Below are 26220 nucleotides of genomic sequence, written 5' to 3'. Positions count from 1 at the left end.
GAATCACCCAAAAAGGACATGAATCACCACTGAGTACCCCAATTTGCATAAAATGTGCATATTCTCTTTTATATGTATAGGTGCAAATTTAGAAATAAATTTCAATAGGAATGCAGTATATCTCATCATAGTGCGGAAGACTGTGGCCAGGTGACTTGTGTGCTTTGCTCAGTCTGCTGTTGAGGTGCTGTTGACGGGCAGCTTCAAGGCCCCGGTCTTCCTCCTGATGGCTCTTTATCCTTAAACCAGACCTAGACTGGACAGTCTTTCAAATAGAGGACACCTTCAAAATAGAGGATTTCCCTCTGTAAAAGAGGATACATTGCCACCCTAGTATTCTATACTGTACCATGTTAGAATGCAAGGGATGTTATATTTTTCAGTGCTCCCCAAATAAAAAGCTCCCTGCATGTAGTAAATTAGCATGCCTGACGGCTAAATTAAACCTTTGCCCCTAATGTGCTAATTAACAACATGGAAGGGGAACATTATGTGGGGGATCATTTGAAAATGCCACCACCACCCACATTAGCAATAAAATGCAAAGTATGAGTTTGTGTGCATGTGGGGAGCAGGGAGGAGACAGATGAGACATCCTGTCTTGTTGTGCACATGGTGTGTGAATGTATGCACACACAATTTCTGAATAATTTTGGATCAGAAAGATAATATTTCTCAGTTGTCTGGAAGTTGGGCTCTGCTGTCTCTCTCTTTTCTTCCCCATACCACTCTTCCTTCCTTTTCCTCCATGTACAAGTAATATGCATGACTGCCAGAATCAAATGTTCAGCCTTCTGCTGGGTCACCTTTATTAATAAGAAAAAGATGAGACTTTGCTTTCAAGTGCATCCATCAGGGAGTAGGAAGACTCTGTTATCTGCTGCGGACAGGATGTGATGTTTTATTCAACCACTTCCTAGTGAAAACATTTGTGGATTTTTAGGCCAGAGGTTGATTTTTATTTATAATTCATCCTTAAGAGCGTGTCCCACCCACCCCTCGAGATGACAGGTGCTCACTGGGGTCAATATGCTGTAGTGTAGGGAGCATGAAGATTCTCCTTATGTGTGTAGGACCATTCTCCGTAGAGAGGCACTCCACAGTCATTGGACTCCAGCAGATGGCTCAATTTAGCTAGACCCAACTCGATACCAGAGATTCTCAGTATCTGCTGACTTCTAGAACTTACAGTATGGACCCAGGCAAAACCACAAGGAAGTAGTTGGAAGATCTCTCCCTTCCCCAGGCCTACACCAACCCTGCAAAAACAAAACAAAAAATGCAGATTTCAACCAACCAAAGAAACACACAAAAACCCTGGTTAAAAAAAGAAAGCAATTGCTGTATTGGAATCTAACAGTGTCAGTGAACAGAAATGGGACAAGAACATTCATGCTGTCCTGCCCATATTGGACTCATTTTGGTTTGGAACAGAAGAGAGGAACATAGGCCAATCCCTTAAGCAAAATTTGCGTTAGCTCTGATGGAGAAGGTTGGTCCCTTATATAACTGGTTGGTCCCATACATACATACATATATATGCCGATGCACATAGGGATATGGTCTAGTCATTACCATTGACATTTGGGTGTGGCTACCCCAGTGCACACTTAATTTCAGTGAAATATTCCATAGCCATCAATTATAACTGCTGTACTTTTTAAATTTGGATTTTTTGCAATGTTGGAGAAAACAACAACTAAATGGCAAATATTTTCATGAAACTGTGTCCCAAAATGCAGCAAAGAAACTTGATTTTAAAGTATGCCATCAAATCTAACTTTGGAAATAGGCCTCTCCTGCTGTTGTTCCCCAGAAATTGGTATTCAGAGGCATACTGCCTCTGATCTTCGTGGTCTGTGTTGGTGGTCATCACATCTTGAGGCAGCAAATTCCATAGTTCCACTGTGCACTGTGTGGAGAAGCACTTCCTTTTGTCTTTCCTAAATCTGCCACCATTCAGCTTCCTTGGATGGCCCCAGGTTTTAGTATTATGAGAGAGGAAGAAAAACATCTATCTATCCACTTTTGCTACACCATGCATTATTTTATAAACCTCTATCAAATCTCCTTACTCAACTTTTTTAAACTAAAGACATCCCCCACCCCCGCATCTACTGCTGAAGAATCTTACTTGTACACCGTGTAAGACTGTTCAGTTGTGATGCAAATTTTTCAATGATGGGAACGTTTTTCTGTTTCCTAGAAGAAAATGACTTGTGTGCTTTTTACGGCTTCCAAGTCTGCAGAGGTTTGGATTTTCATTCCTGATCACTGAAGTGTATATGTTGGGTAATTTTTAAACTCTCTTCTTTTTCCCACTCCCTCAGATACATGTAGAATACAGAGCATTCATAACACCATGGGTTTTTGTTGTTGTTATCGCTTTTTCCAATTCCTCTGGGGTGGTAAAGTATTGCCACAGAAACCGGTACATGAATTTCAGACAGCAGGGTTCCTCATTTCTACTGTGGGGTATCTAGGGAGTGCAAAGAGAGAATGGCCTTACAACAGACCATGGGTTATATGACGGTTGGTTAACCTCATACAACCACCGCTTCACAGGTTTTGACAACACAAGAAACCACAGCAACTCCCACCAGGGGATGAATATTCAAAATGGCTGCTCACACATGCCACAACCCACCTTGCCTTAAGTAAGCCATGGTGGGCTGCAATGATTGTGCGAACCCAGTCAACACAACATGCTAACCCACACTCAGTGGTTGAGTGTGGGCTGTTGTTGAGCCATGAATTGTTTGTCGTACCATGGGTTAGCATGTTGCCCGAACAATGGTTGAGTGTGGGTTGTTGTTAAACCATGGATTATTTGTTGAACCGCGGGTTAGCATGTTGTCCAAACCCAGGACATTTTCCACAGGATGGCTTGTTAACCATGAAGTATGGCTTCTTAACCACCCTGAACAACCCAACAACAAACCATGGGTTCTCAAGGTGGCATGTTTGAGAAAAATAAGCCACACTAATTTTGGACTTACTCGCTGGTAAATATGTTTTAGGATTGATCATCAGTGAGCGTGTAAAACTAATGAGTTGTCCAGAAACGTAGGAATTCCTACAGAATAATTGTACATAGACTGCCTAGAAGCAGGCTTTTCATTTCTGTGACAAGTTTTTGCCCTTTTAAAAGAGAGGAACATTCCTTACAAATAATATGAAAAAGTGTAGGTAGGTTTTCAAGGTGGGTGAACTTACTGGCTTTCTTTTTTAATGTCCATTTAAAAATGGTATTGTTATGAGTTGGTCAAGTTGGCCACAAGGTCCCCTTCCAACTCCTATAATTCTTGACTCTGAGATTTCAGCTGTTAGATTCCTTGGTGTGGTGTCCTGAGGTAACAACTTTCAAAGACCTGACAAAAGACAGCCAGTGGCTGGTAACATTCTGTTGATGTGCTTCAGTGGGAGCTGGGATGGGCAAAGAAGATATAGGTGATGATGGGTGGGGATAGCTTATCTTTTCTTTCCTCCACTAGACAAAGGGAGAGTGAGTGTGGGGAGCAGGCAGGCTGTGCTGGAACTGGATCTGAAAAGGAGGCAGAGAGCTGACTTTGCTCCATGCAGGAAATCTTATGGCATTTTGGATTCAGAGTATATGTATATGATGTGCGTGTGTGTATGTGTATGTGTAAATAAACGATGGCTCTCTCTACATGAAGCTAAAATCCTACAACTTTACCAGGGCTTCTGCTTCTGGATTCCTTGCGAGATTATGGTCGGCTTCTTTCCACATGGTGTTTTCCTTTTTTTTCTGGGCAAGTTCTATATGTTTCATTATAAATCCACTAGATGGCACTGTGCTATTGCTGCAATCAAGTGCCACATTTCATCAGTATACTAAAGATTTACCATGGTTCATAGCAGGATGGAAAATGCTGGACTTTTGTCATCATGAAAAACAACGTGATAAAGGTTGCAAGGAGTGGGTGCCCTGGAGGATTACGATGTCGTGTATAGGGCCTGTGAACTTCCGTGAGTGACCAATCACAAGCACACAATAAATGCCTCATGTAGAAACGGCCTAAGTCACAGAAATGCCTAAGTCTCCAGTGACCTCCTTCTAAGAAAACTGAATCCTGAGGAAGTGCTGGAACCCCAGAAATGTCTCACTGCTCAGAACTGAAGTTCACACACTTAACAGTATAATTGTTTTCCATAAACTGAAAAGCATATCCAGTTAGTCTGTTGCATGTGCCCTTCAGCGTCCTGAGCCCTTCTGCGAGTGCAGTGATTCACTCTGTTGAGGGGGCTGGGCAGAGTGCCCTAAATCAATCAAGTTTAACCACACATCTAGTCTTCAAGGTCAATCCCCTTCAAGTGGTTGGAAATTGAGTTAAGACATTTCTCAAATGGAAGTCAAGCCACTCTAGGGGAAATGTGCTTGACTCTGTGAAGAAGCACCCCACTTTTCTCATTGAACTATTTGCAAAAAAACACATCTTGATAACTAGAGAGGATTTACTCTTCCGCTCCCATCCAGTGAATTAGAAATGTCTAATCCAAGGCTGGGCATCATCGGGGGGGGGCAGACACATTCCCTCCCCCAGAACCCACTGCAGGCCAGTATCCTCCCCCAGTACTTGAAGTGGCCATGTGGTCTGATTCCCAGCGATACACAGTCTCTCCAGCCTGCCAAAGAGCTGTTTGGTGGGCTCGGGGGAGCGTTATTCTACTGGGAAGGAAGGCACATGCTCCCCACATGGCTGGCTTCCCAACGGAATCACTGGGAACCTAGTGATGCTGCGGTGGCCATGGTGGTGGTAGGGGACCCAGCACGGGCTGCAAACCCCCCATGGGGTCTGCATGTTGCCTGCCCACCCTGATGTAATCTGTTTGGTAAAGTTTTGCAGACAGACAGACTGCAGGTTTTCTCTTGTTCATACCACCCTCTGTTGGAAAGCTCCCTTACAGAGAGAGCTTCTGTGATGTCGCTCAAGGTGTTCACTCTTGCTGCCTTTAACCCAGCTTCATAAATTAGAGGGAAAACACGGATTTCTGGCTATTGAGATTAATGGAAGGAAAGTCTTGCTGACAGGTGCATAGTCCCACTGAGAAACCTTTTTAAAGGGGAATATTATTAATATGAAAGAAAAACTAGATGTAAGTTGGCAGTGAGATTTCATTTGTGTGTTAGTCTATGACATTTTCTGAATAGTGTTGTGTAGAGCTGAACTAGATATACCTGGTTGAATCGTTTCCTATCCAAGCAGCAGCCTGCTTGCTGCTACTCTATAAATCTCAGACTCAAAATGAGCTTCTTACTTGGAAAAGTAATGGTGCAAATGATGCCAGCATCTGCCATGTGTAAACCAGTATTTTAATCTGACAGCTACTCACCTCCCTCCTATTCAGTATCTCAAGCCGTTTGCCGTATGTTCTGTGTCTTGTTAGTGGTGAATCACAAATCTGATCACCGCAGAAACAGGAAAGCAGCTGCGTTGCATCCTTAGCGCGAAATAGGCTATAAATTGTGACAGATGGTATATAGTTTCATGACAGTTTGAAGATGGTTGGCTGGTATGCAGACCCCTGAACTGGTGGCTCCGCTTACAATTTTCAAGGCTGTGGTCACCAATGGATGGATGGATGACACTGGATGGTGCTGTTGTGCTCATTTCCTGCTCCTGGACTTCCCGTGGGCATCTGGTTGGCCATTGTGGGAGCAGAATGCTGGATGAATAGGCCTTTGGTCTGATCCAGCAGAGATCTTCTTATGGATTTATCTTTCCACAGAGGACTGTATGCAATATGTTCCATTTATTTTAAAGCCTCTTTAAAATAAATGGAACATTTATTCCATTTATTGGAATATATGGAACACACACAAAAACCCTGTTTTCCCCTTTGTCCCATGTTGCTCCATTTTAACCGGAGCAACATCTTCCTTTTTTCTCAGGTTTGGTAACACTGCCCCTCTTTTCTTTCTCAAAACTTTGCTGTCTTCCTTAGAAGTGAGCACTATTCAGATTTTCAGGAAAGGTGGTTGGTCATCACCAGCAGGATTTTTCGATGTCTAATTTGTGGAGAGTTGACTGCAAACCGCCGTGGCAAGAAAATTGTGGATCACTGGTACCATGCAAGTGTTCCAATATATTGAGCCAGTTCACAGAACCTTGAGGACATGGTAGAACATCTCTTTTGGAGCCAAGTTTGATTTCTGCCCAAAGTGAATGGGTTCAGGCTTTGTAATGACAGAAAAGGCCAAAGAGTTCTGTGAATGGGTGTATGGTGAGCATTGGTTTTGGGGAACATCAGCAGATACTTGAAACTTAGGGCAATAGCCAATTTTAAAATCAATATTAAATAAAGTTTATTTGTTCCACCATTCACCCTCTTATTGCATCACTCTGTACAGTTTGTAGCAGCAAGTATAACAGGTTCTGCCATGGGTCCAAATCACAGTTGAGCACACAGTTGTTCAAATTATTTTTGGAAGGTTTCAATGGCATGACCAGTCACTTCTGGTTTGGGTATGGGAGCCCAATACAATATGTTTTCCCCTACAATCTGCAACATACACCCAAAAGCAAACAAGCCAAAAATGCACCCTCCCATGTTTTCTGAATTCATCTCCCAACCACTAAAGAAATTCAAGAAGAGCCTTCAAATTCTGTGGACCAAACTGGATATAATGGAAGATATGGAAAGATATAGTGTTGTCAGTGATGGGATGTTGAAGAAAGGAGGTGGCAGTCCCTTCTGACATCACAAACATGGGTTTGATGTTACAAGAAAAGAGAGCAAAGAGACACAGCCTAGCAGCATCTCTGTCTCTTAAAATATGTGGTTTGGCACTGTGATGAGAGTGTTAGGGAGCAATCTATGTCTGTGCATGTTTAAACAGACAAAAGTCCTACAGTTCCCAGCATTCTTTAGCCAGCCAGTTGTAGGACTTTTATCTGTCTAAACATGCTTAGGATTGCATACGTATTGGGTCAGTTATAGAACCAAATTTTTAGAGTACATAACACCAGCAGTAATAAACCATTCAAGTCTTATGTTGACTTCATGTGATAACATAGCTTTAGTCTTGAATGTTCTCAACATGGGCTAGAAGGTGGAAAAGTTATTTTTACATACATGTTTAAGAGAAGGAGTGGGATGGGGAGTGAGAGAGAGAAAGAAAAGACAAAGTAGTGCTATGCTGAAAATTTCTCCCACATGATTTTCGACCATTCTCATTCAATTTGATAGAAAAGAAATGGCTTTCAAAAAGAAATGGAAAAGAAAAAAAATCGGAGAAATTCTCATAGGTTGGGTTCAGGGTTCTTGTGCTTACCTTACATATGAGGTGGCCAAGGAGTGTGCAGGAATATCCTGTCTGTCATTGTACAATCATCTGTATGCAGCTGCATTAAGAGACAAGATCTAGCCACAATTCACCTTCAGAAATTGAACATTTGGAAGACTCTGGGGAAGGTGCTGAACCCTAAAGGATTCTAAAATCTAGAAATCTAAAAACTAGAGCTGAACCAAGACATTTGAACAGAAGACATTTTCTCAGAAAAGTCTTGAGGGTTTTTTTTTTCTTACCCCCCTAGGAATAAAAGGCCACTTTGCAGAATTTCCCCAAACGTCATCCCCATTTTTGTTGAGTTTTGATTCCCCCTTTCTCTGGAATGATGCTAGGTATGGGGTTTTGCAAAATGGGGAACCAGCCTGCAAAATGGGGGCCAGGCTACCAACATAGCCGCTGTTGTTGCCACTTGCAATGGCAGTGCAAAACGAACAAATGAACAAATAGCTTTAGGAAAAAAGACAGAAGCTGTGCTACAACTCTTGCCAGTGGTGAGCCCTACCTAGGGATGTACGAAAGTCACTTACCTTTTCGACAGGGTGATTCGCGGTGGGGGGGAGGTGCGGAGCACCTCCCCCCGAAATCCTAATCCAACCGGCTCCGCTCTGCGGATATTCCGTGGAGCCGCCAGCCAGGGCCGCCCACAGCCAGACATCCGGCCGCTGGGCAGCCTGCAGGAAAAAAAAAACAGCGTACGCAAATGGCGGCAGCTGTAGCGGCCGCCATTTGCATTCCCTTTTTTTTGCTGTTTTAGCCTATGTAAATATTTATGTAAGCTATTATGGCGAAAAAAAGGGGAACGCAAATAGCGTAGTGGGCGCTATTTGCATTTCTTTTTTTCCCGCCGTTTTAGCCTATGTAAATATTTACGTAAGCTATTACAGCGAGAAAAAAAGGAACGGAAATAGCGTCCACTACGCTATTTGCATTCCCCTTTTTTTCGCCATAATAGCTTATGTAAATGTTTACGTAGGCTAAAACAGCGAAAAAAGGGAACGCAAATGGCGGCTGCCGTAGCCGCCGCCATTTGCGTACGCTGTTTTTTGTTGTTGTTGTTGCCATGATAGGCTATGTGAGTATTTACGTAGCCTATCACGGCAAAGGCAGCTACGCAAATGGCGTGGTGGCCGCCATTTGCATGGCTGCCTTTGCCATGATAGGCTACATAAATACTTACGTAGCCTATCACAGCAGCCTGGCCGGATGCAAATGGCGGCTGCTATGGCTGCCGCCATTTGAGTCGGCAGCAGCCAGCCGAGAGGCCAGCTGCCACTGCCACCGCCGGAGCCACCGCCACTGGAACATCTGCCCCAGGTAAGCTTCGTCCAGGGGGGGATTCCGCGGGGGGTGGGGGGCTGTTCCACCACGGATTTCGGGGGGGCAAATGCCAGCGCATTCGGCCTCACTGAAATCTGTGGCGGAATTCTCCGCCATCTCTACTGTTTGCTCCATGTCTGGACTGCAAGCTATGATGCTGCTCTGTTGGGTGCTAATAAACCTCCCCCCTCTGCCACCATGCTACTTGGCCACTGCTGTTTTCCCTGCATGTGACATCACAGCCAAGGCACTCCTGTGATGTCTCAAGGGGAACAATCTATGACCGGCTCCTCCCGAGGATTCTAATGCCCATGCTAGTTTTTGGCAGAAGTAAGAGCTTCTATATGCAGGACTATATGCAGGGGGGGGGGCAAAGGAGGAATCATTTGCTGAATGCTTCAGTGTGAGCAGCGCTGCATTTAGGAGCCAGTGACCCAGGTCACTGCCTGGGGTGCCAGGTTCGACATAGTACCAAGCTTGGAAGTGCCTGTCACGAGCTATCTACTCAGCAATCTACTCAGTAGCTGAAACAAACAATACAAACATTTTATGTTGACTTGTAAAACTAGCAATGTGCATAGCCAGCACTGCACTAACACACTTAAAAAAAAAAGTGGGAATGTTTACAACATCACTGCCCATTCAAGAAACTCTGTGACCCTGTTCAGATGCAGATTGGGGCAGGGTGGTTAGGCTAACCACAGTGCAGGGTGTTTAGTGTTAACCACTGTGAGATCCCCTGTCACATGTGCACCTAACCATGGTCCACAGTGTGGTTAGCCTAACCACTCTCTAATTGACCTTCCTCCTGCAGTCCTCCCACCACTCCTTCACACATCCCAGCAGCCTCAGTGGCTCACACAGCTTTTACAAGAGAAGGGCTGCTGATGGCTGTTGGGGCCATTTTCTTCCTTCTTTCTGATTCTGTTACAAAAATAAGCACAATTTTTTTTAAAAAAAAGTTGAAAGATTGCACAAAAATTATCATATTGCTGAAATGCACATTTGCACAAAATCACCACATATTGCTAAAACACACATTATCCCTGTATATTGCTAAAACACGCATTTGTGCATATGCATGAAATCGTTATATAGCAATATACAGGGATAATGCATGTTTCAGTGATATGCGGTGATTTTGTGCAAATGTGCATATGTGCAAATGCCCATTTCAGCGATATGGCAATTTTTGTGCAGTTTTTCAACATTTTTATTTGTTACTTATTTTTGTAATGGAATCAGAAAGAAGAAAGAAAATGGCCACCAACAACAGCTCGACTCCTGTAATGGCCATTTTCAGCCGCTCTTGCCGTGGAGTTCTATGGAAGCTCTCCGCTAACCACAGGGCCTGTTCAGATGTCACACTAAGCCATAGTTAGCACCATTTAGAGAACCAGTGTGGTGTCGTGGTTAGAGTGTTGGACTGGGAGCCGGGAGCTCCGGGTCCTAGTCCTCACTCGGCCAAGGAAGCTTACTGGGTGACTTTGGGCCGGTCACAGACTCTCAGCCCAACCTACCTCCCAGGGTTGTTGTTCTGAGAATAAAATGGAGAGGAGGATGATAATGTAAGCTGCCTTGGGTTCCTCAGAGGAAAAAAGGTATATAAATGCACCAAATAATAATAACCATCTTGCAGCAGGTGATTAGTGAGCGTGGTTTGTGAGTGGTTAATAAATGACTATGGTTGGGGCTAAGCCCTGTTCAGACATCATCTAAGCCACCACGGTTAGCTCAAAAACGCTACTCATCATGGCTTAGCATGATGTCTGAACAGACTCAGTGAGTGATTGTGATATCATTGATAACATAAAACAATATTTTTAAAATATTATTTTATTGCTTTCCATAATATTACAAATTCCAAAAACAACATTACAAAAAAAAAAAAAAATAAGGACATTTTAGCACATCTGATTTAACTCAGATACTCATTATTACTAGAAAATATCCCGAAATAATTGTGTGTATGTGTGTGAATATGTGGCTCATTAATGGCTCATTTCCAGCACTCTATTAACTTCCTGTAATTACTGTTGTGTCTCTGATACACTGCCAATTTTACACCATAAAAATAATAAAGCAAAATGAGATTAGCAACTATCAAATCCACATTAACACAATGTTCATTTTGCTGTTTTTCTTGTGAGCAAATGGAAAATAGAATGTTTGAAGTGAAATGCTTCAGGTATTCTATATGTGGATTCATTTTTCACTAGCTTCCTAGAATGTCCTGGATCGTTGCAGAATCTCATAAAACCTGCTGGACTTCCTTAAAACTACATCAGCCTCAAACATGGGGTTTTGTCTTGGGGTTCTATCTGCTCACTTGGGGTTTCATCTGGACTTGAACTGGCCCTGAATGTGAGGCATGAGAGTTTCCCCTTGGAAGCAGGGTGGCCATGTGCATTACTTTACAGTGGAGAATCCGCTATTTAAAGGCCTACTCTATTTGAAGATCTGTCCAGTCCAAGTCTGGTTTAAAGATTTATTTATTTATTTGAGGCATTTATATACTGCAGAATATAATAAAATCACTCAGCAGTTCACAAAAGTAAAATACAATATTAAAAATATGACATTAAAACGCAGCATTAAAATACAGCATTACTTCCAACTACAGTAAAAAGTCAAGGAGCAGTAAAATGGGGCAGGATAATTAATTTACTTACAGCCCAGGGAAAGCCTGGGTGAACAAGTGTGTTTTCAGGAGGCATTTGAAAGATGTCAGGGTTTGAACTACACGAGGGAGGGTTTTCCACATGGTGGGTGCTGCTACAGAGAAGGCCTGCTGCCTGAGTATTTCACAGTGACATTCCCTTCATTTTGGAATGACCAGCAAGGCCTTTTCTGATGATCTTAAAGGTCGCCTTGGTATGTGTAAGGGAAGGCGGTCTGCTAGGTACCCTGGTCCCAAGTTGTTTAGGGCTTTGTATGACAATACCATAACCTTAAACATGTCTCGGTAGCTAATAGGCAGCCAGTGCAGTTCATTTAATTCAGGTGTTATGTGGGCATAGCTAGGTGTCCCAGTAAGCAACCTCACTGCTGTATTCTGCACTAGCTGCAGCTTCTGAACCATGCACGAGGGCAACCACAAATAGAGTGCATTTCAGTAGTCTAATTGTGAGGTTACCAGTGCATGGATCACTGTGGTTAGCCTGCCGCTATCCCGGAATGGACGTAGTTGGTGTACCAAGTGAAGTTGGTAATGGGTGCTCTGGGCCACCAAGGCCGCCTGGGCTTCCAGTGACAAAAATGGGTCCAGGAGCACCCCCAAACTATGTACCTGCTCCTTCAGAGGAAGCACAACCCCATCCAGAACAGGCAAACACCCCAATTCCCAAACCTGGGAACTGCCAACCCATATGGTCTTTGTCTTACTGGGATTCAACTTCAGTTTATTGGCCCTCATCCAAGCCATAACTGCATCCAGGCACCAGTTTAGAACTTGCATGGCCTCTCCTGATTTAGATGTCACAGAGAAATAGAGCTGGATGTTGTCAGCATATTGGTGACACCTTGCCCCAAATCTCCTGATGACCATTTCCAAGAGCTTCATAGAGATATTAAATAACATTGGGGACAGAATGGTGCCTTGTGGCACCCCCCAGTTCAACTGCCATGGGGTAGAGGTACAGTCACCCAACGCTATTCTCTGGAACTGACCCCTCAAGTATGAGTTGAACCACACAGAACAGTGCCTCCAACTCCCAACTCCTGGAGGCAATCCAAGAGGATACCATGGTCAATGGTATCAAAAGCCACTGAGAGATCGAGAAGAAGTAACAAGGTCGCACTCCCCCTGTCCTTCTCCAGAAGAAGGTCATCCATCAGGGTGACCAGGGCCGATTCTGCCCCCAAACTAGGCCTGAACCCAGACTGGAATGGATCCAGATAACCAGTTGCATTCAAGAGCATCTGCAACTGAGATGCCACCACTCTCTTGAGCACTTTACTCAAGAGCGTGGTATTTGTGACAGGACAATAGTTATCATAGATCTCTGGATCGAGGGGGGATTTTTTCGGGAGTGGTCAAACCACTGCCTCCTTCAAGGCAGTAGGGACCACACCATCATGCAATGATGCATTCACCGCTCGCCTTATCCATCTGGTCAGCCTTGCGCAGCTAGCTCGAATAAGCCAGGATGGGCAGTGGTCGAGAGAGCACGTGGTGCGTCAAACAGATGCAAGCGTTAAAAGATAAAAGAACCATAAGAAGGGTGAACCTTGTTGAAGTTGTCCATCAACAGTTAGTACCTGGGCAGCAGACTGAGCAAGCCCTCAGATCACCTGGTCACTGTCTTTCCCACTATAGTGAGATGTATGCTATTTCTGTTCAAATTGTAGTGATTATTTCTAAATTTGCATTTATCCTAGGGCCCCTTATCCACCTCGGGGGATGCTTAGGGGTTTCTGAGGTGGGCCCGATTTGCTTTGGGCCAATATAGGGGTAGAGAGCTGCTTTGGGCTCTGGAGTTGAAGTGGGATTTGGCTGGCTGAACACCACTTAGCCCCCTCGCCCGACATCCCTGCCTCAATGTGCGAGCCCCAGCTCTTTACTTGGGCCCTTGGGATGTGCACCAGCAGCCATCTTCTTGTTCCAGGGAGTCAGTGCCCCTGCCAGCTCCTGGGCCCTTGGGATGGGCACTGGCAGCTGTCTTCTTGTTCCAGCAAGTCTCCATTTTTAAAAAGGCACCTCCCTGGAACAAGAGGAGAGCTGCTGGCTCATGTCCAGAGAGTTGGGGGCTGGTGGCAGTGGCAGCACAGCTGGGCTTCTGGTTTGCTCCAAAGTGCTTCGGAGCGACCCAACCCGCTTCATGCCCCCTCCACCTCTCCTCGGAAGCAGAACGAAGCGGCCCAAAGCACCCCACTTTAGCTCGGAGTTTGGCCTTCAGGCCAAAGCAGTGCACTGCCCTAATTTATACATATAAATAATAACATAAACAATGCAGTGATTACTCGAAGCCAACATGGATTTGTCAAGAACAAATCCTGCCAGACGAATCTGATCTCATTTTTTGATCAAGTAACCTCCCTTGTGAACTGTGGGAATGCTGTAGACATAATATACCTCGACTTCAGCAAAACTTTCGACAAAGTGCCCCATGATATCCTGGTGAGCAAACTAGCTCAAAGTGGGCTAGATGAAACAACGATCCGGTGGGTCCACAGTTGGCTACAGAATCGGACTCAAAGAGTGCTTATCAATGGGATCTTCTCAAACTAGGGAGAGGTAACAAGCGGGGTACCGCAGGTCTCAGTCCTGAGCCCAGCCCTCTTCATTTTTATTAATGACTTGGAGGAAGAGGTTCAGGGAATGCTGATCAAATTTGCAGATGACACAAAATTGGGCGGAATAGCTAATACTTTGGAAGACAGAAACAAAATTCAAAGTGATCTTGATAGACTGGAGTGCTGGGCAGAAAACAGCAGAATGAAATTTAATAGGGATCAATGCCTAGTTCTGCACCTAGGAAAAAGAAACCAAATGCACAGTTACAAGATGGGGGATACGTGGCTCAACCACACTACAAGCGAGAAGGATCTTGGAATTGTTGTAGATCACAAGCTGAATATGAGCCAAGAATGCAATGTGGCCGCAAAGAAGGCAAATGCTCTTTTGGGCTGCATTAATAGAAGCATAGCTTCCAAATCCCGGGAAGTACTAGTTCCCCTCTACTCAGCACTGGTTAGGCCTCATCTGGAGTACTGTGTCCAGTTCTGGGCAGCACACTTTAAGAAGGATGCAGACAAGCTAGAGAGGGTTCAGAGGAGGGCAACAAAGATGATCAGGGGACTGGAAACAAAGCCCTATGAAGAGAGACTGCAAGCACTGGGCATGTTTAGCCTTGAGAAGAGAAGACTGAGGGGAGATATGATAGCGCTCTTCAAGTACTTGAAAGGTTGTCACAGAGAGGAAGGCCAGGATCTCTTCTCGATCATCCCAGAGTGCAGGACACGGAATAATGGGCTCAAGTGACAGGAAGCCAGATTCCAGCTGAACATCAGGACAAACTTCCTGACTGTTAGAGCAATACAACAATGGAACCAATTCCCTAGGGAGGTGGTGGGCTCTCCCTAGGGATGTACAAAAGTCACTTACCTTTTACGAAATTTGATTCGCGGTGGGGTGGAGGCGCTCCATCCCTCCCCCCGAAATTCTGGCCGGGGGGGAGGCGTCCTGTCCCTCCCCCCGAAATTCTGGCCAGGGGGGAGGCGCTCCGTCCCTCCCGCCGCAAATCCTGGCCGGCCAGGTCTGCAAATGGCTGCAGCCGTAGCCGCCGTCGTTTGCGTCCCTGCAGTCAGCCGTGATAGGCTACGTAAATGTTTAAGTAGCCTATCACGGCTGAGTTAAAAAAAACAAACCGCGCGTACACAAATGGCGGCGCCCATGGGTGCCACCATTTGCCTTCCTTATTTTGGCACGTCTAGTTTACGTAAACATTTACGTAGACTACAGCGAAAATAAGGGGAACGCAAATAGCGTAACGTCTATGCTATTTGCGTTCCCCTTATTTTCGCCGTAGTCTACGTAAACGTTTACGTAGACTAGACGTGCCAAAATAAGGAACGCAAATGGCGGCGCCCATGGGCGCCGCCATTTGCGTACGTGCGGGTTTTTTTTTTAACTCAGCCGTGATAGGCTACGTAAACATTTACGTAGCCTATCACGGTATTTTTTAAAAATCTAGCCGTGATAGGCTACGTAAATCTTTACGTAGCCTATCACTTTTTTTTTTTAACTTGGAAATGGCAGCGGCGGCAGCCGGTTGGAAGACTGGCCACCGCCGGAGCCGCCGCCACCAGGGAGATTCACCCAAGGTAAGTCCCATCCCGGGGCGGGGCGGGGGCAGACCATTTCGCCACCGATTTCGGGGGGCCGAATGCACTGGCATTCGGCCTCCCCAAGATTCGTGGCGAAATTTTCTGATATCCCTAGCTCTCCCGCACTGGAGGGATTCAGTCAAGATGAGGCCAGACAGCCATCTGTCAGGGATGCTCTGACTTGGATTCCTGCATTGAGCAGGGGTTGGACTCGATGGCCTTGTAGGCCCCTTCCAACCCTACTATTCTATGATTCTATGAAAATTATTTATATAGCTATAAGTAAAAAATACCTAAATGCATCAATGCAATTTTTATGCAAATCTGCCCCATCTTTTATCTTCTTTTTTAGTGATGCACAAGTGGCTATGATGCTTGGAAGTGAATGTGAAGCAGCATGTATTAAGAGCAACTGTTGACACAAGTGATGAACTGGCATGGAGGGGATATGGATTGCTATGGTGGAGCTGGGAATAGCTACCAATGGAACTGTACCCTGCTCTGCTCTCAGCACACAGGTTGTTCTCCTAGTCAGTGTAGTCTTCCCAGTTGATTTACAGACATGGGAAATTCAAACAGATCAATTTAAGCCTCCCCTCTGAAAGGAATAGGGAGGTGGTGGGCTCTCCCATACTGGAGGCATTCAAGACGAGGCTGGACAGCCATCTGTCAGGGATGCTCTGATTTGGATTCCTCCATTGAGCAGGCGGTTGGACTCAATGGCCTTGTAGGCCCCTTCCAACCCTACTATTCTATGATTCTATGAATAGTGTACTTCAGTGAAGGCTCATTGACAGATCTCACTGCTTGCACGTTACTAAGGTTGCAATCATATTTACACACTTAGCTGGGAGGAAGCCACATTGAAGTCTCCAACCATGATGCTGATGCTGGTAGGAGTTTCCAGACAATAGGGCTACCACGGGGGAATTACAGCAATAATAATTTCCTCAATAATTAAATAAATGATTGATTTTAAAGATTTCTGTACCACCATTCTACAAAGCCTCCTGGGCAATTTACAAATTCCAGCCCAGTATTTTTATTTTGTAGAATTTAGAAGAAAAATATGTGGCGGGGGGCATATATGGACAGCTAAAATTATGCTCTGAAATCCATTTTAGGTGACCCCCCCCCCATCAACTTTAGCAGTACCAAAAGCTAGGTTTAGGAATTCATCATTAGATGCTTGCATTTCAAAACTGTAGCATAAGACATTTAGAGGGGAAACAAATGGGGAAATGGCTGGATAATTTTTATTTGGTAGAGAATCATTAAAAGTGAGTCAGATAATTAAACTTAACAATGGTATGTAAGTGAAATTAGTAAAAATGTGCTTTGTTCAACATAAAACCTTTTATTTGTAGTTCATCTTCTGCCTGCCATTTCTATTGAGTGAGTTATTTCTCAAAGGAGTCCCCGTTATACCCAGGGAGTTAAGCAAATTAATTCACTGTAAGGACTATGATGCAAGATGTGATAGCGTTCTCCCCGTTGTTGTTTTTTAAATAGTAATAGTGACAGCTCTATGGCTAAGTGGGGGTTTGAACCCGGGTCTCCATGTACCTAGTCCAATATTTTAACCACTCCACCATCCTTCCCCAACATGGTGCCCCCCAGATATTTTTGACTAAAACTCCTATAATCCCTGACCATTAACAATGCTGGCTGGGGCTGATGGGAGTTGTAGTCCAAAACAACTGGAGATCACGGCATTGGGGAACACTGCACTACACCATACTGTCTCTATAGTATGCCCAGCTGCAGAGGTGACAGTCATGAGTTGCTCTGCTCCAGCTTATTTCATAGGATCCATGTGCTAGGCTATAGTGATCTAAGAAGTGGAAATGGAAAGTTCCAGTACATTAGGCAGGCTGCTGAGTCAAAATACCTTTGACCAAAATACCTGTTACCTTTTTATTTATTTATTTCAATTTTATACCACCCAATAGCTGAAGCTCTCCGGGCATTTCACAAAATTAAAACCACAAAAATACAACTGAAAATATAGTATAAAATATAATAGATTAAAACTACAGAATAAAAATACAACCAGAGTAAAACTAGCGGCAGTGCAAATATTTAACATGCAATAGCAGATTTAAGACAGCTGAGCTAAAAAACAAACAAACCTGGAATGCTAAAATGCTAAAAATGCCTGGGAAAATAAAAAAAGGTCTTCACCTGGTGCTGGAAAGAACTTCTCTAGGGAGTTGGTTCCACAACTGGCATGCCACAGCAGAAAACGCTGTTTGCCTTACCTCTTTTGGTAGGGGCTCCTGATGAAGGACCCTTGAAAATGATCTTACGGTCTAGGCAGGTACATATGGGAGGAGGCGATCTTTCAGGTAACGTGGCCTCAAGCCGTTTAGGGCTTTAAATGTTAATACCAGCATTTTGAATAAGGCCTGGAAAGGGACCGGCAGCCAGTGCAGCTGGGAAAGTACTGGCATAATATGATCTCATTGGCCAGTAGACATTAACAATCTCGCTGCCCTGTTTTGGGCCAGTTGAAGTTTCCGGACCATTTTCAAAGGCAGCCCCACGTATAATCCATTGCAGTAATCTTTTCTCCATGGGTACTTCCGGACAGGAAGCTCCTAGCTGTACCGGTCAAAGACTTTGTGCAGCTATTCTGACTTTCCTTCCTTAACAGATTTTCTGTGGTAAGAAAAAAGGTGGGAAAAGTGGTGAGAATATATGGGAGGCTTACAAATGAAAGACATTGTCGACTGGGTCCCTTGTAAAATTCCATGAATGAGGCGGGGCGATTGCAAAATAAAAGCCTCATGGGGGGGGGAGTAGGCAGAAAAGCCCTCTAAATTCTGTGAGTTAGACATAGCAGAAATAGAGAGGGGTGAATAGTAGTGTTATGACTTTGAAGTAACTTTGGGTTAATTTGACTTAACTTTTAAACTCTTTCTTAGGGTTGAAATTGAGTGTTGGGAGTCTTGGGACCAATGAGATGTCGTCCCCCCCAGATTTGAATGGAATTGAATGAAGACTGCATGTATTTTCCTTTGAAATGTTGATTTCTTCTTTTGTTTTGGGAATTATTTGAATTATTTATTATGCTTTAACACATCACAGAGGTCAAGGTGCTTCCCATACTGTAATAATAAAAGAAAAAACTCTATTAGGCTTTGCTTCAACAACAGCAGTGACAACAACTGAGTCAGTATGAAGCACATAGTCAAGGACAAATGCAGAGGGAGGAATATAAAATAAACGGCATCTTTACCTCACTGGCTAAGTTACAAACATCCTTGTCATGGGCATTTTTTTTTTCCTTCTGAGGGTTTACTGCAAATAATTTATGTGATATTTAGAATGGAAAATACTAGGGAAAATCAGGAAAGGTTAATCCTCTTTGTGTTCACATTCAGACTGTAGTTTTCCCTTACTTGTTGCCCTCCAGATGTGTTGGACTACAGTTCCCATCATTGTCAACCCAATGGGGTTGGTAGGAGTTGTAGTCCAACACATCTGGAAGGCGCCAGCTGGAGAAGGCTGATGCATCAGGATTTGAAAACCAATCAGCTTTATATATCTACATGCACACATTTTTACTAGGGCTGTGCAGGGAGCCCCTGATTCACCTCAGGGTCTGCTTAGGGGCGTCTGAGGTGGGCCTTATCTGTTTTGGGTTGATTTGCCCCCCCTGACCCACTTCAGCCTTTGGGGCCAAAATGGATTCGGATGTCCAAGTCCCATTTTGTCCCCCCAACACCCCGAACGCACCACGCAATCACCCAGCTCCTTACGTGGGCCCTTGATGTGCACCAGCAGCCATTTTCTTGTTCCACAGAGTCACCATTTTAGAAAATCTCTGTATTTCCAAAAATAGATCCTGTGCAAGTGGCAGCTGTCAAGCCATCAAGTACGCTACATTAATGTTGCGTGCTTGACAGACTCCATTTGCGCCAGGTCATTCATCACATTTGTACCCTACTATGCTTCTGTGGAACTTGGGCCAGCGTGTATTGCGTTGTTCCTTTTTTCTCTCACTAACAACCCTGTAAGTCAGGGTGGGCAACTTCTGTCCTCCAAATGTTTGACTTACAAGTCCCATCAGCCCCAGGCCAACATAGACAGTAGTGAGGGATGATAGTTGTGGGCCAAAACAGCTGGAAGGGCACAAGTTGCCCATCCCTACCGTATATTACATTGAGAAAGAGTCACCGGTGCTCAGTTTGCTTTGCAGCTGACTGGAATTGGAATTCTGGTTTCCCCATTCACCCTAGATTTTGGCTGATCAACTGTGAGGAGACATATAGCAGTTATTGCTGAAATTTCCCCTGAAATCAGACTGTGAAGGGAGAGGGCCCTTCATAGGTGTGTTGAATGAGAGACTTCAGAAAATACTGATAGCACCACCAACTATGAGTAATACCTGAAGCCAGGCCGGCCCAAGTCATTTTGCTGCTTGAAGCAAAGGACAAGATGGTGGCCCCCTCCACTCTACCAACAGAAGACAACCAAATCGGCAGTTCAGTCATTCATCACTGGTGATGGGACAGTATCCTTCACCACACTTGAGGGCAGCGAGCTAGCACAAAGGGGAATGGCTGGGGGTCTCAGAAGGAATGGCATTGGAACATCTGCCACCTGAGACAGCTGGCTCACTCTTCCTCATTGATGATAGGGCCAGGCCTGCCAGAAATACATGAGAGGAATGTCATCCTATTGTGGTGATTGGGATCTCCTCTGTTGTGTCAGGGCATTCCCCCCACATGGGAAAACAAAACAGGCATTTTGGCCAACATGCAACAAGCCCTTGAATTTTGCCTTCGTTTCTTGATTTTTCTTTTAGGGCAGCCTGGAAGTTTTGGCTGTGTTATTTTTATTATTTTTTATTATTACATTTATATCCCACCTTGTTTCCTCTTGCGAGGAACCCAAGGTGGCTGAAATAGTCCTCCTCCTGTCCATTTTATCCTCACAACAACAGCCCTGTGAAGTAGGTTAGGCTGAGAGTCAGTGACTGGCCCAGAGTCACCCAGCGAGCTTTGTGGCCAAGTGGGGACTAGAACCCTGATCTCCCAAGACCCAGTCCAACACTCCAACCACTACACCACACTGGCTGTCTTACGGCATTCAAAGCCATTGCCTTAGCAGATGGCTGTTAGCTCACAAGAGTCACTGATCATGAACTCTGATATGAAGCAGTAAAGTGGCATGTTTAATAGGATTGGCAGACTAACAGAGGATGGGCCTTATAGTTTGCTTGTGGTTTGTGTACTGTAGCATCAAGTAATAACATGCACCTCTGAGTGAACATCATAGATTGAACCAGACCTCTGGCTGTGTTTAGATGTCACCTTCCCAATCCAGCAAACCGTGGCTTGTTAGATTAGAAATGAACAAGAAGATTGAGCATGCACCTTCTTCCTTCATCCCCTTGTGCACCTGGCTTCAGTGAACACTTTTGCTTTGTTAAACCACAGTTCACTATGAGGTTCAAACCTGACTAACTTGTCTAAGCCAAGAGCTGGCAGAAGGTAGATCTGGAGCTATTAATAGATCTCTCAATGATTTGCAATAACTTTGCAAGGATTTCTGACTCCCAGAGATTTAGCAATAGCAGCAACAATAACATTACTCCTCTCCATTTGCTCTAAACTCTACTGTTGAAATGTAGAAAGCTTGCAGGGTAACCAAGTGTAGATTTTTGTTTGGAAAGACTGAGTTCTGTTCAGTTTTGGTACTCTACTGAAACAAATTCCTAGGCTCAGAATTCTTTAATTGTCTTTTGTGCCAAGCTGGTGGATCTCCAACTTCTAGCAAAAAACCAAAGTAGATCTCCCAATCCCACCCCTGTTTTAAGCACTCCATACAAACCAAGACTGCAAACCACACCTTGACCCTGGTTTGCAATTCTGGTTTGTAGAGAGCATTTACCCCCCATTGATAACCCTCCATGGGTGGCTGGGGAATAATGGGAGCTGTAAGCCTTTTTTTCTGTCCACAGGTTTTTGTAAACCTGTGGAGTACTATTGACCCCTGATACTATAGTGATATTAAGAAATCTGCCTATGAACCTTTCTAAGAAGAAATGGAAAGAACAGGTTCTAGTCTAAGCATCTATAGACATGAAGAGGAACTACAGAACTGAACAGCACTTTGCAGAGTTGCTTTGACCCCTAGGACCTTAGATGAATGGTTTCCCAGTTTTCTCATTCCAGTAGGGGTAGAATTGACCCGAAAAGTTATGACAATAAACACATCTATTTTTTGCTGTATTTGGGTGGGGCGGGGGGCTCACTCAAGCACCACATGGCAATTCAAACCTCATCATTGTTGAGGAATTCCTGGAACACAGAGTTGTCAAAGGTTTATTATTTTTTTCAATACTGTCAGGGAACAATTGACCCCAACTAGCCCTGGAGGGTTAAACCACTTTTTCCAACATAGACGTCATGGTAAACTGTGGTTTAACAAATGAGGAAGTCTCCTCTGGAGCTTGGCGCACAAGAAGAGGAGGGTGTTCTCGACTCATCACTCATTCATGATCCAACAGAGTATGGGTTTTTTTGGACTGAGAATGGGATGTCTGAACTGGGCCACTATGTTTGTACAGTATTATCCAATGACAACTAAAAAATACAGTATTTTTCAATGTAAACAGTTTGGGCATCTGTCCAGGGCAGTAATCAAGCAGTGAGAGCTCAATAGCATACAAGCCTGTATGAACCATCCCACAGTTTAATTGCCCCATAATAGGGTGCCTTGTGCAGGAACATAATTGCATGGTGAAGAATAGGAAAGTAGATTTTTTAAGGAGCATTTGTGCAGAAACTGTCACTCTCCCCCTAAATGTGATGCAAAATTAAATCTTGGTAGGTTCTTGATCTTGTCACTACATCTCTGCAATAATGACAAAGACACTGCAGGTTTTACTTTGGTATATATTAAAAATAACTTGTTTGTTTCCACCAGCAGTGAAGCTGTATTTTTAAGCTGAATATGAAGATGGAGCATTTTTGTTCTTATTTAAAGCACTCACAGTGACTTCAGCATTCTGTATGCCTTTATATTGCCCTGGCCATGGGCTTCGACCTCTTAATTTAGAGGTGCCAAGATAATGATAAATCAAACCCAGGTTTACTTACAAGGAGTACTTCATTGAGTAACTTACAGCACACAAGCGTACCCAATGGTTGGATCAGACAGCTTCTCTGAACCCAGAGCCATGGGGTACAATGGGTTTTATACAATACATGTTAGCACTAAGGCAGCATAACAGCAGCAAGCGCCCCTAGCATTCATTCCCAGCATAGACTAGAAGTGTTCTGTTCTCAGCACAGCTACCTAAGATAAACAAACTTAGCTTCCCAAGCACATCGTGATATCGGCCTTCTGATTCATCTCAATATGCTCAGAGGCCTACTAGCATGGGAATTGCACCAATAATGAACTTAAGCAAGCATTATGTATCTCTAGGCCCCTCTAACACTATAAGTGACTTGGATACGATCCTGGGGCCAATACAATCTTTTCTCCCAAACTGATCAACAGCATGCATGCTTCCTTCCATTGTATAGCATTTTTGTTTGCTTTTGGGGATTCTTCCTTTTCTAGAATATGTGTGGGGAAAACAGGGCCATGCTAGGGGGTTTACCAGCCTCCCAGCTTGCACCCTCGTTTTTTTCCTTTCTTAAATCACAGAAACAATTGTGATTTTTTGCCACCATTCCAAACCAGGCACATAATAATTTTCTTACTGTTCTTTGGCCATTTGGAGTATCAGTTCCTCTGAGTAGGTCAATTGGTATTCACTACAAAATGAATCAAAATATCTGATTATTAATCACATCTAAGACAGAGCATTCAGCCTAGATAAATGCAGAAGGTTCAAGCCCAGAAGCAAATTGGTGCAATTGATAAAAATATATTAGGAAATCATGTGACTTGAGATTCCAACTAGAGAAGAAAACAATACAATTCCAAACCTGTCTTAAAAGCACATTTTCAGGGGTCTCATTTTGGCCAAAAGAAACCAAAGCTCAAACGTGCTTTAAGGTGCAATCCTATGCATGTTTAAGCAGAAAGAAGACCTACAACTTTGTAGGACTTTTTTCTTAGGGGTGTACAGATTCCCCACAGTCTATTCTGGTGGGGAATCCATGGGGCGGGGGAGGCGATCCATTCTTCCCCCCAGAATCCTCCAGAGCGGCTCCACTCCACTCGGATTCCGGGGGGTGGGGGAACTGGCTTGGGGGCCACTTACCTTCCCTCCTGCCAGCTAGAGCCGTTCACCTCCTCCCTGTCCCTGCTGATTGCCATGTCTTTAGAAAAAAATAAAAAATGGCAATCAGGAGGATGTGCCCATAGACTTAGATGCAAATAGAGTCTTGAATCTTGCATCTAAGTCTATGTGTCCATAGGCTTATACACAAGATTCATGACTATTTGTGTATACGTCTATGGGCACATCCTCCCGATTGCCTTCTTCTTCTTCTTTTTTTAAGACAATCGGCAGGGACAGGGTGGAGGCAAACGGCTCTGGCTGGCAAGAAGAAGCTGAGTGCCATTCTGCCTCCAGTCCTCCTGGAGCGGAGGTAAGTGGCCCCAATCCTCTGCGGAAACCTGATTTGCGGATTCCTCATTTGAATCCGCAGTGGATTTCTCTGACATCCCTATTTTTTCTATCTTTTTATGCATAGGATTGTGCCCTTTGTTACCTAGTTCTTAAGAATCCATTTCCAAAGCAGGATCCAAGGGCCTAGGAGGCAGTCATTGAGTCTCAATAATCCAATAAACATATTGTCAGAGAACAAGGAAGTACCCCACAGCTGAAATTCCTCTTCATCCAAAATAAGTGCCTGTATAATTTCAGTCGTGCCTTTTCATAGGAAAAACCTTTAGAACTGGGCAGAGGTGAATCACTCACCCCTTGTCACGTGGGCCAATTTCTATTTTCTGAGGGCAAGAAGTTGGGCTTATGAAAAGCCAGTCAGGGAAGGCGACACTTGAGATGAGACTTCCATTTTCCAGGTTAGCAAAGGTTGATTCACATTAAGCACTCTTAATGTTGAACTGCTCACCCAGAACAAAAAGATTTAATAATCTCTGGGGCTAATTTGGCCAGGAATTTGGAAATTCCCCTAGAGCATTCCAGGTTTTTCAGGGTGCTTAATGATAAATTTCAAGCACCCTGAAAAGTCTTCCATTTTGTCTAGTTAAGCACCATTAACTAGGCAGAATGGAAACGGGAGAAAGCTTGGCTCTTTTTGTCTAGATGACCTACACTCATATCAAGTAAGGCCCAAACTAGACATGACTGACATTACATGCAACAGACGAGGAGGGGAATTTAACCCTTTCCCTCCCTGCTTCAGCCCTCCTCTGAAGCTGTTATTTGCATTAGGAGGGAATCCCCCCTCCCCAGTTGCTACCAATGTGGGATTTTCTCCCAACAAATACCAGAAATGGGGAACTTCTTCCTAATGCGAATACCAACCCCAGGACCACAGCAAAGGAGGAATGCGTTAAATTCCTTCTCAGTGCCTGCTGTGACCCTGATGATTATCATACACCAACACACACATCGGTGATGCTATTTGCACTTTTAAAAACCATCACACTAAATGCAAAGCCATATTTAATGTTGCGTTTAGTTTGGCCAGAAGACAAACTAGGTTTGCTGGCTCCCAAAATGGAGATTTGCCCTTTTAAAATGGAAGGCAGTAATACCAAGCTGGCCAGAGCTTTAGCAGTCATGGCTGGTACAGTCCAGGTTTGTCACTATGTGCTAAGCCCTCTTTTTACAACAATCCCCTTTTCAAAACAAAGCTCCCCCCCCCCAGCATGCTTTGCCTTAATGAGATTTGGCTGGCTGAAAACAATTTATGATTGGAAAGGATCTAGAGGGGATTGAGATGAACAACACTGTAAAACTCGCTGGGATCTTCTAGCTAGTGAATGCTGCTTAAACATGAATCACAGATGACAGAGATTCAGCCTCAGGAATGGCTTCCCAATTATTTATCCCTTTGTTTATTTCTTATTTTTTCTCACAGCTTCACTCCGATCAGGACAGAGGAGATGGTTCACTTAAATACATCCTTTCTGGAGATGGAGCAGGAGACCTCTTCATCATCAATGAAAACACGGGAGATATACAGGCCACAAGGAGACTAGACAGGGAAGAGAAGCCTATTTATACTCTTCGTGCTCAAGCTGTCAACAAAAGGACTGGAGTACCAGTGGAGCCAGAGTCAGAGTTCATCATAAAGATTCACGACATCAATGACAATGAGCCAGTGTTTACAAAGGACATTTACAATGCCAGTGTCCCAGAAATGTCTGATGTAGGTAAGTATCAGATCAGTGAACAATGCAGAGATCAGTTTTCGCTAGCTGGTCAAGGGACAATTCTAGACTCAATCCAGTGACCACTTCTTCACACGCCGAATTCTGCATGGATCTGTTCAGCCTGCATTAGTGACAAGCTGTGCAAATTAAGCCCTCACCGATAGGGAAAATATGAGAAGAGAGAGGTGGTGGGTCAACACAGGTGACCATGACATGGTGCACGAAACCATGTGGAAAGCTGGCTGTTCGTAACATTCCACCTAGTGATGAGGAGGATTGTACCATGCATGTGTGCCCAATCAGAAAACTGAGGAAAACTCCCCCCTCCCCCATGGTAGAAGGGTGTCACAGGTTACCAGCTTCCCTCATGGTAAAATGCAAACTGTTAATTTGAATGTAGATGTCAACAAAGGATTGGATCGAGATTTAATAATACAAATACT

The 26220-nt window shown here is 44.2% G+C and overlaps 1 protein-coding gene across 2 annotated transcripts in view; it reads left to right on the top strand.

Moving 5' to 3' along the window:
- The window catches only part of LOC146347371 (cadherin-6), a 221026-nt gene that overhangs the window by 147227 nt on the left and 47579 nt on the right, over window positions 1-26220 (top strand). For both annotated transcript variants that reach the window (XM_084850553.1, XM_084850554.1), the window contains one exon: window positions 25483-25777. In XM_084850553.1, coding sequence (XP_084706679.1) covers window positions 25483-25777 — 295 coding nt within the window. The remainder of the gene's footprint in view (window positions 1-25482; window positions 25778-26220) is intronic.

The sequence above is a fragment of the Heloderma suspectum genome, chromosome 4 (genome assembly GCF_057233095.1).
Source record: "Heloderma suspectum isolate Gila_16-S chromosome 4, 16-S_ref, whole genome shotgun sequence".
Classification (NCBI taxonomy): Eukaryota; Metazoa; Chordata; class Lepidosauria; order Squamata; family Helodermatidae; genus Heloderma; species Heloderma suspectum.
This window is presented reverse-complemented; position numbering and strand designations above follow the sequence as displayed.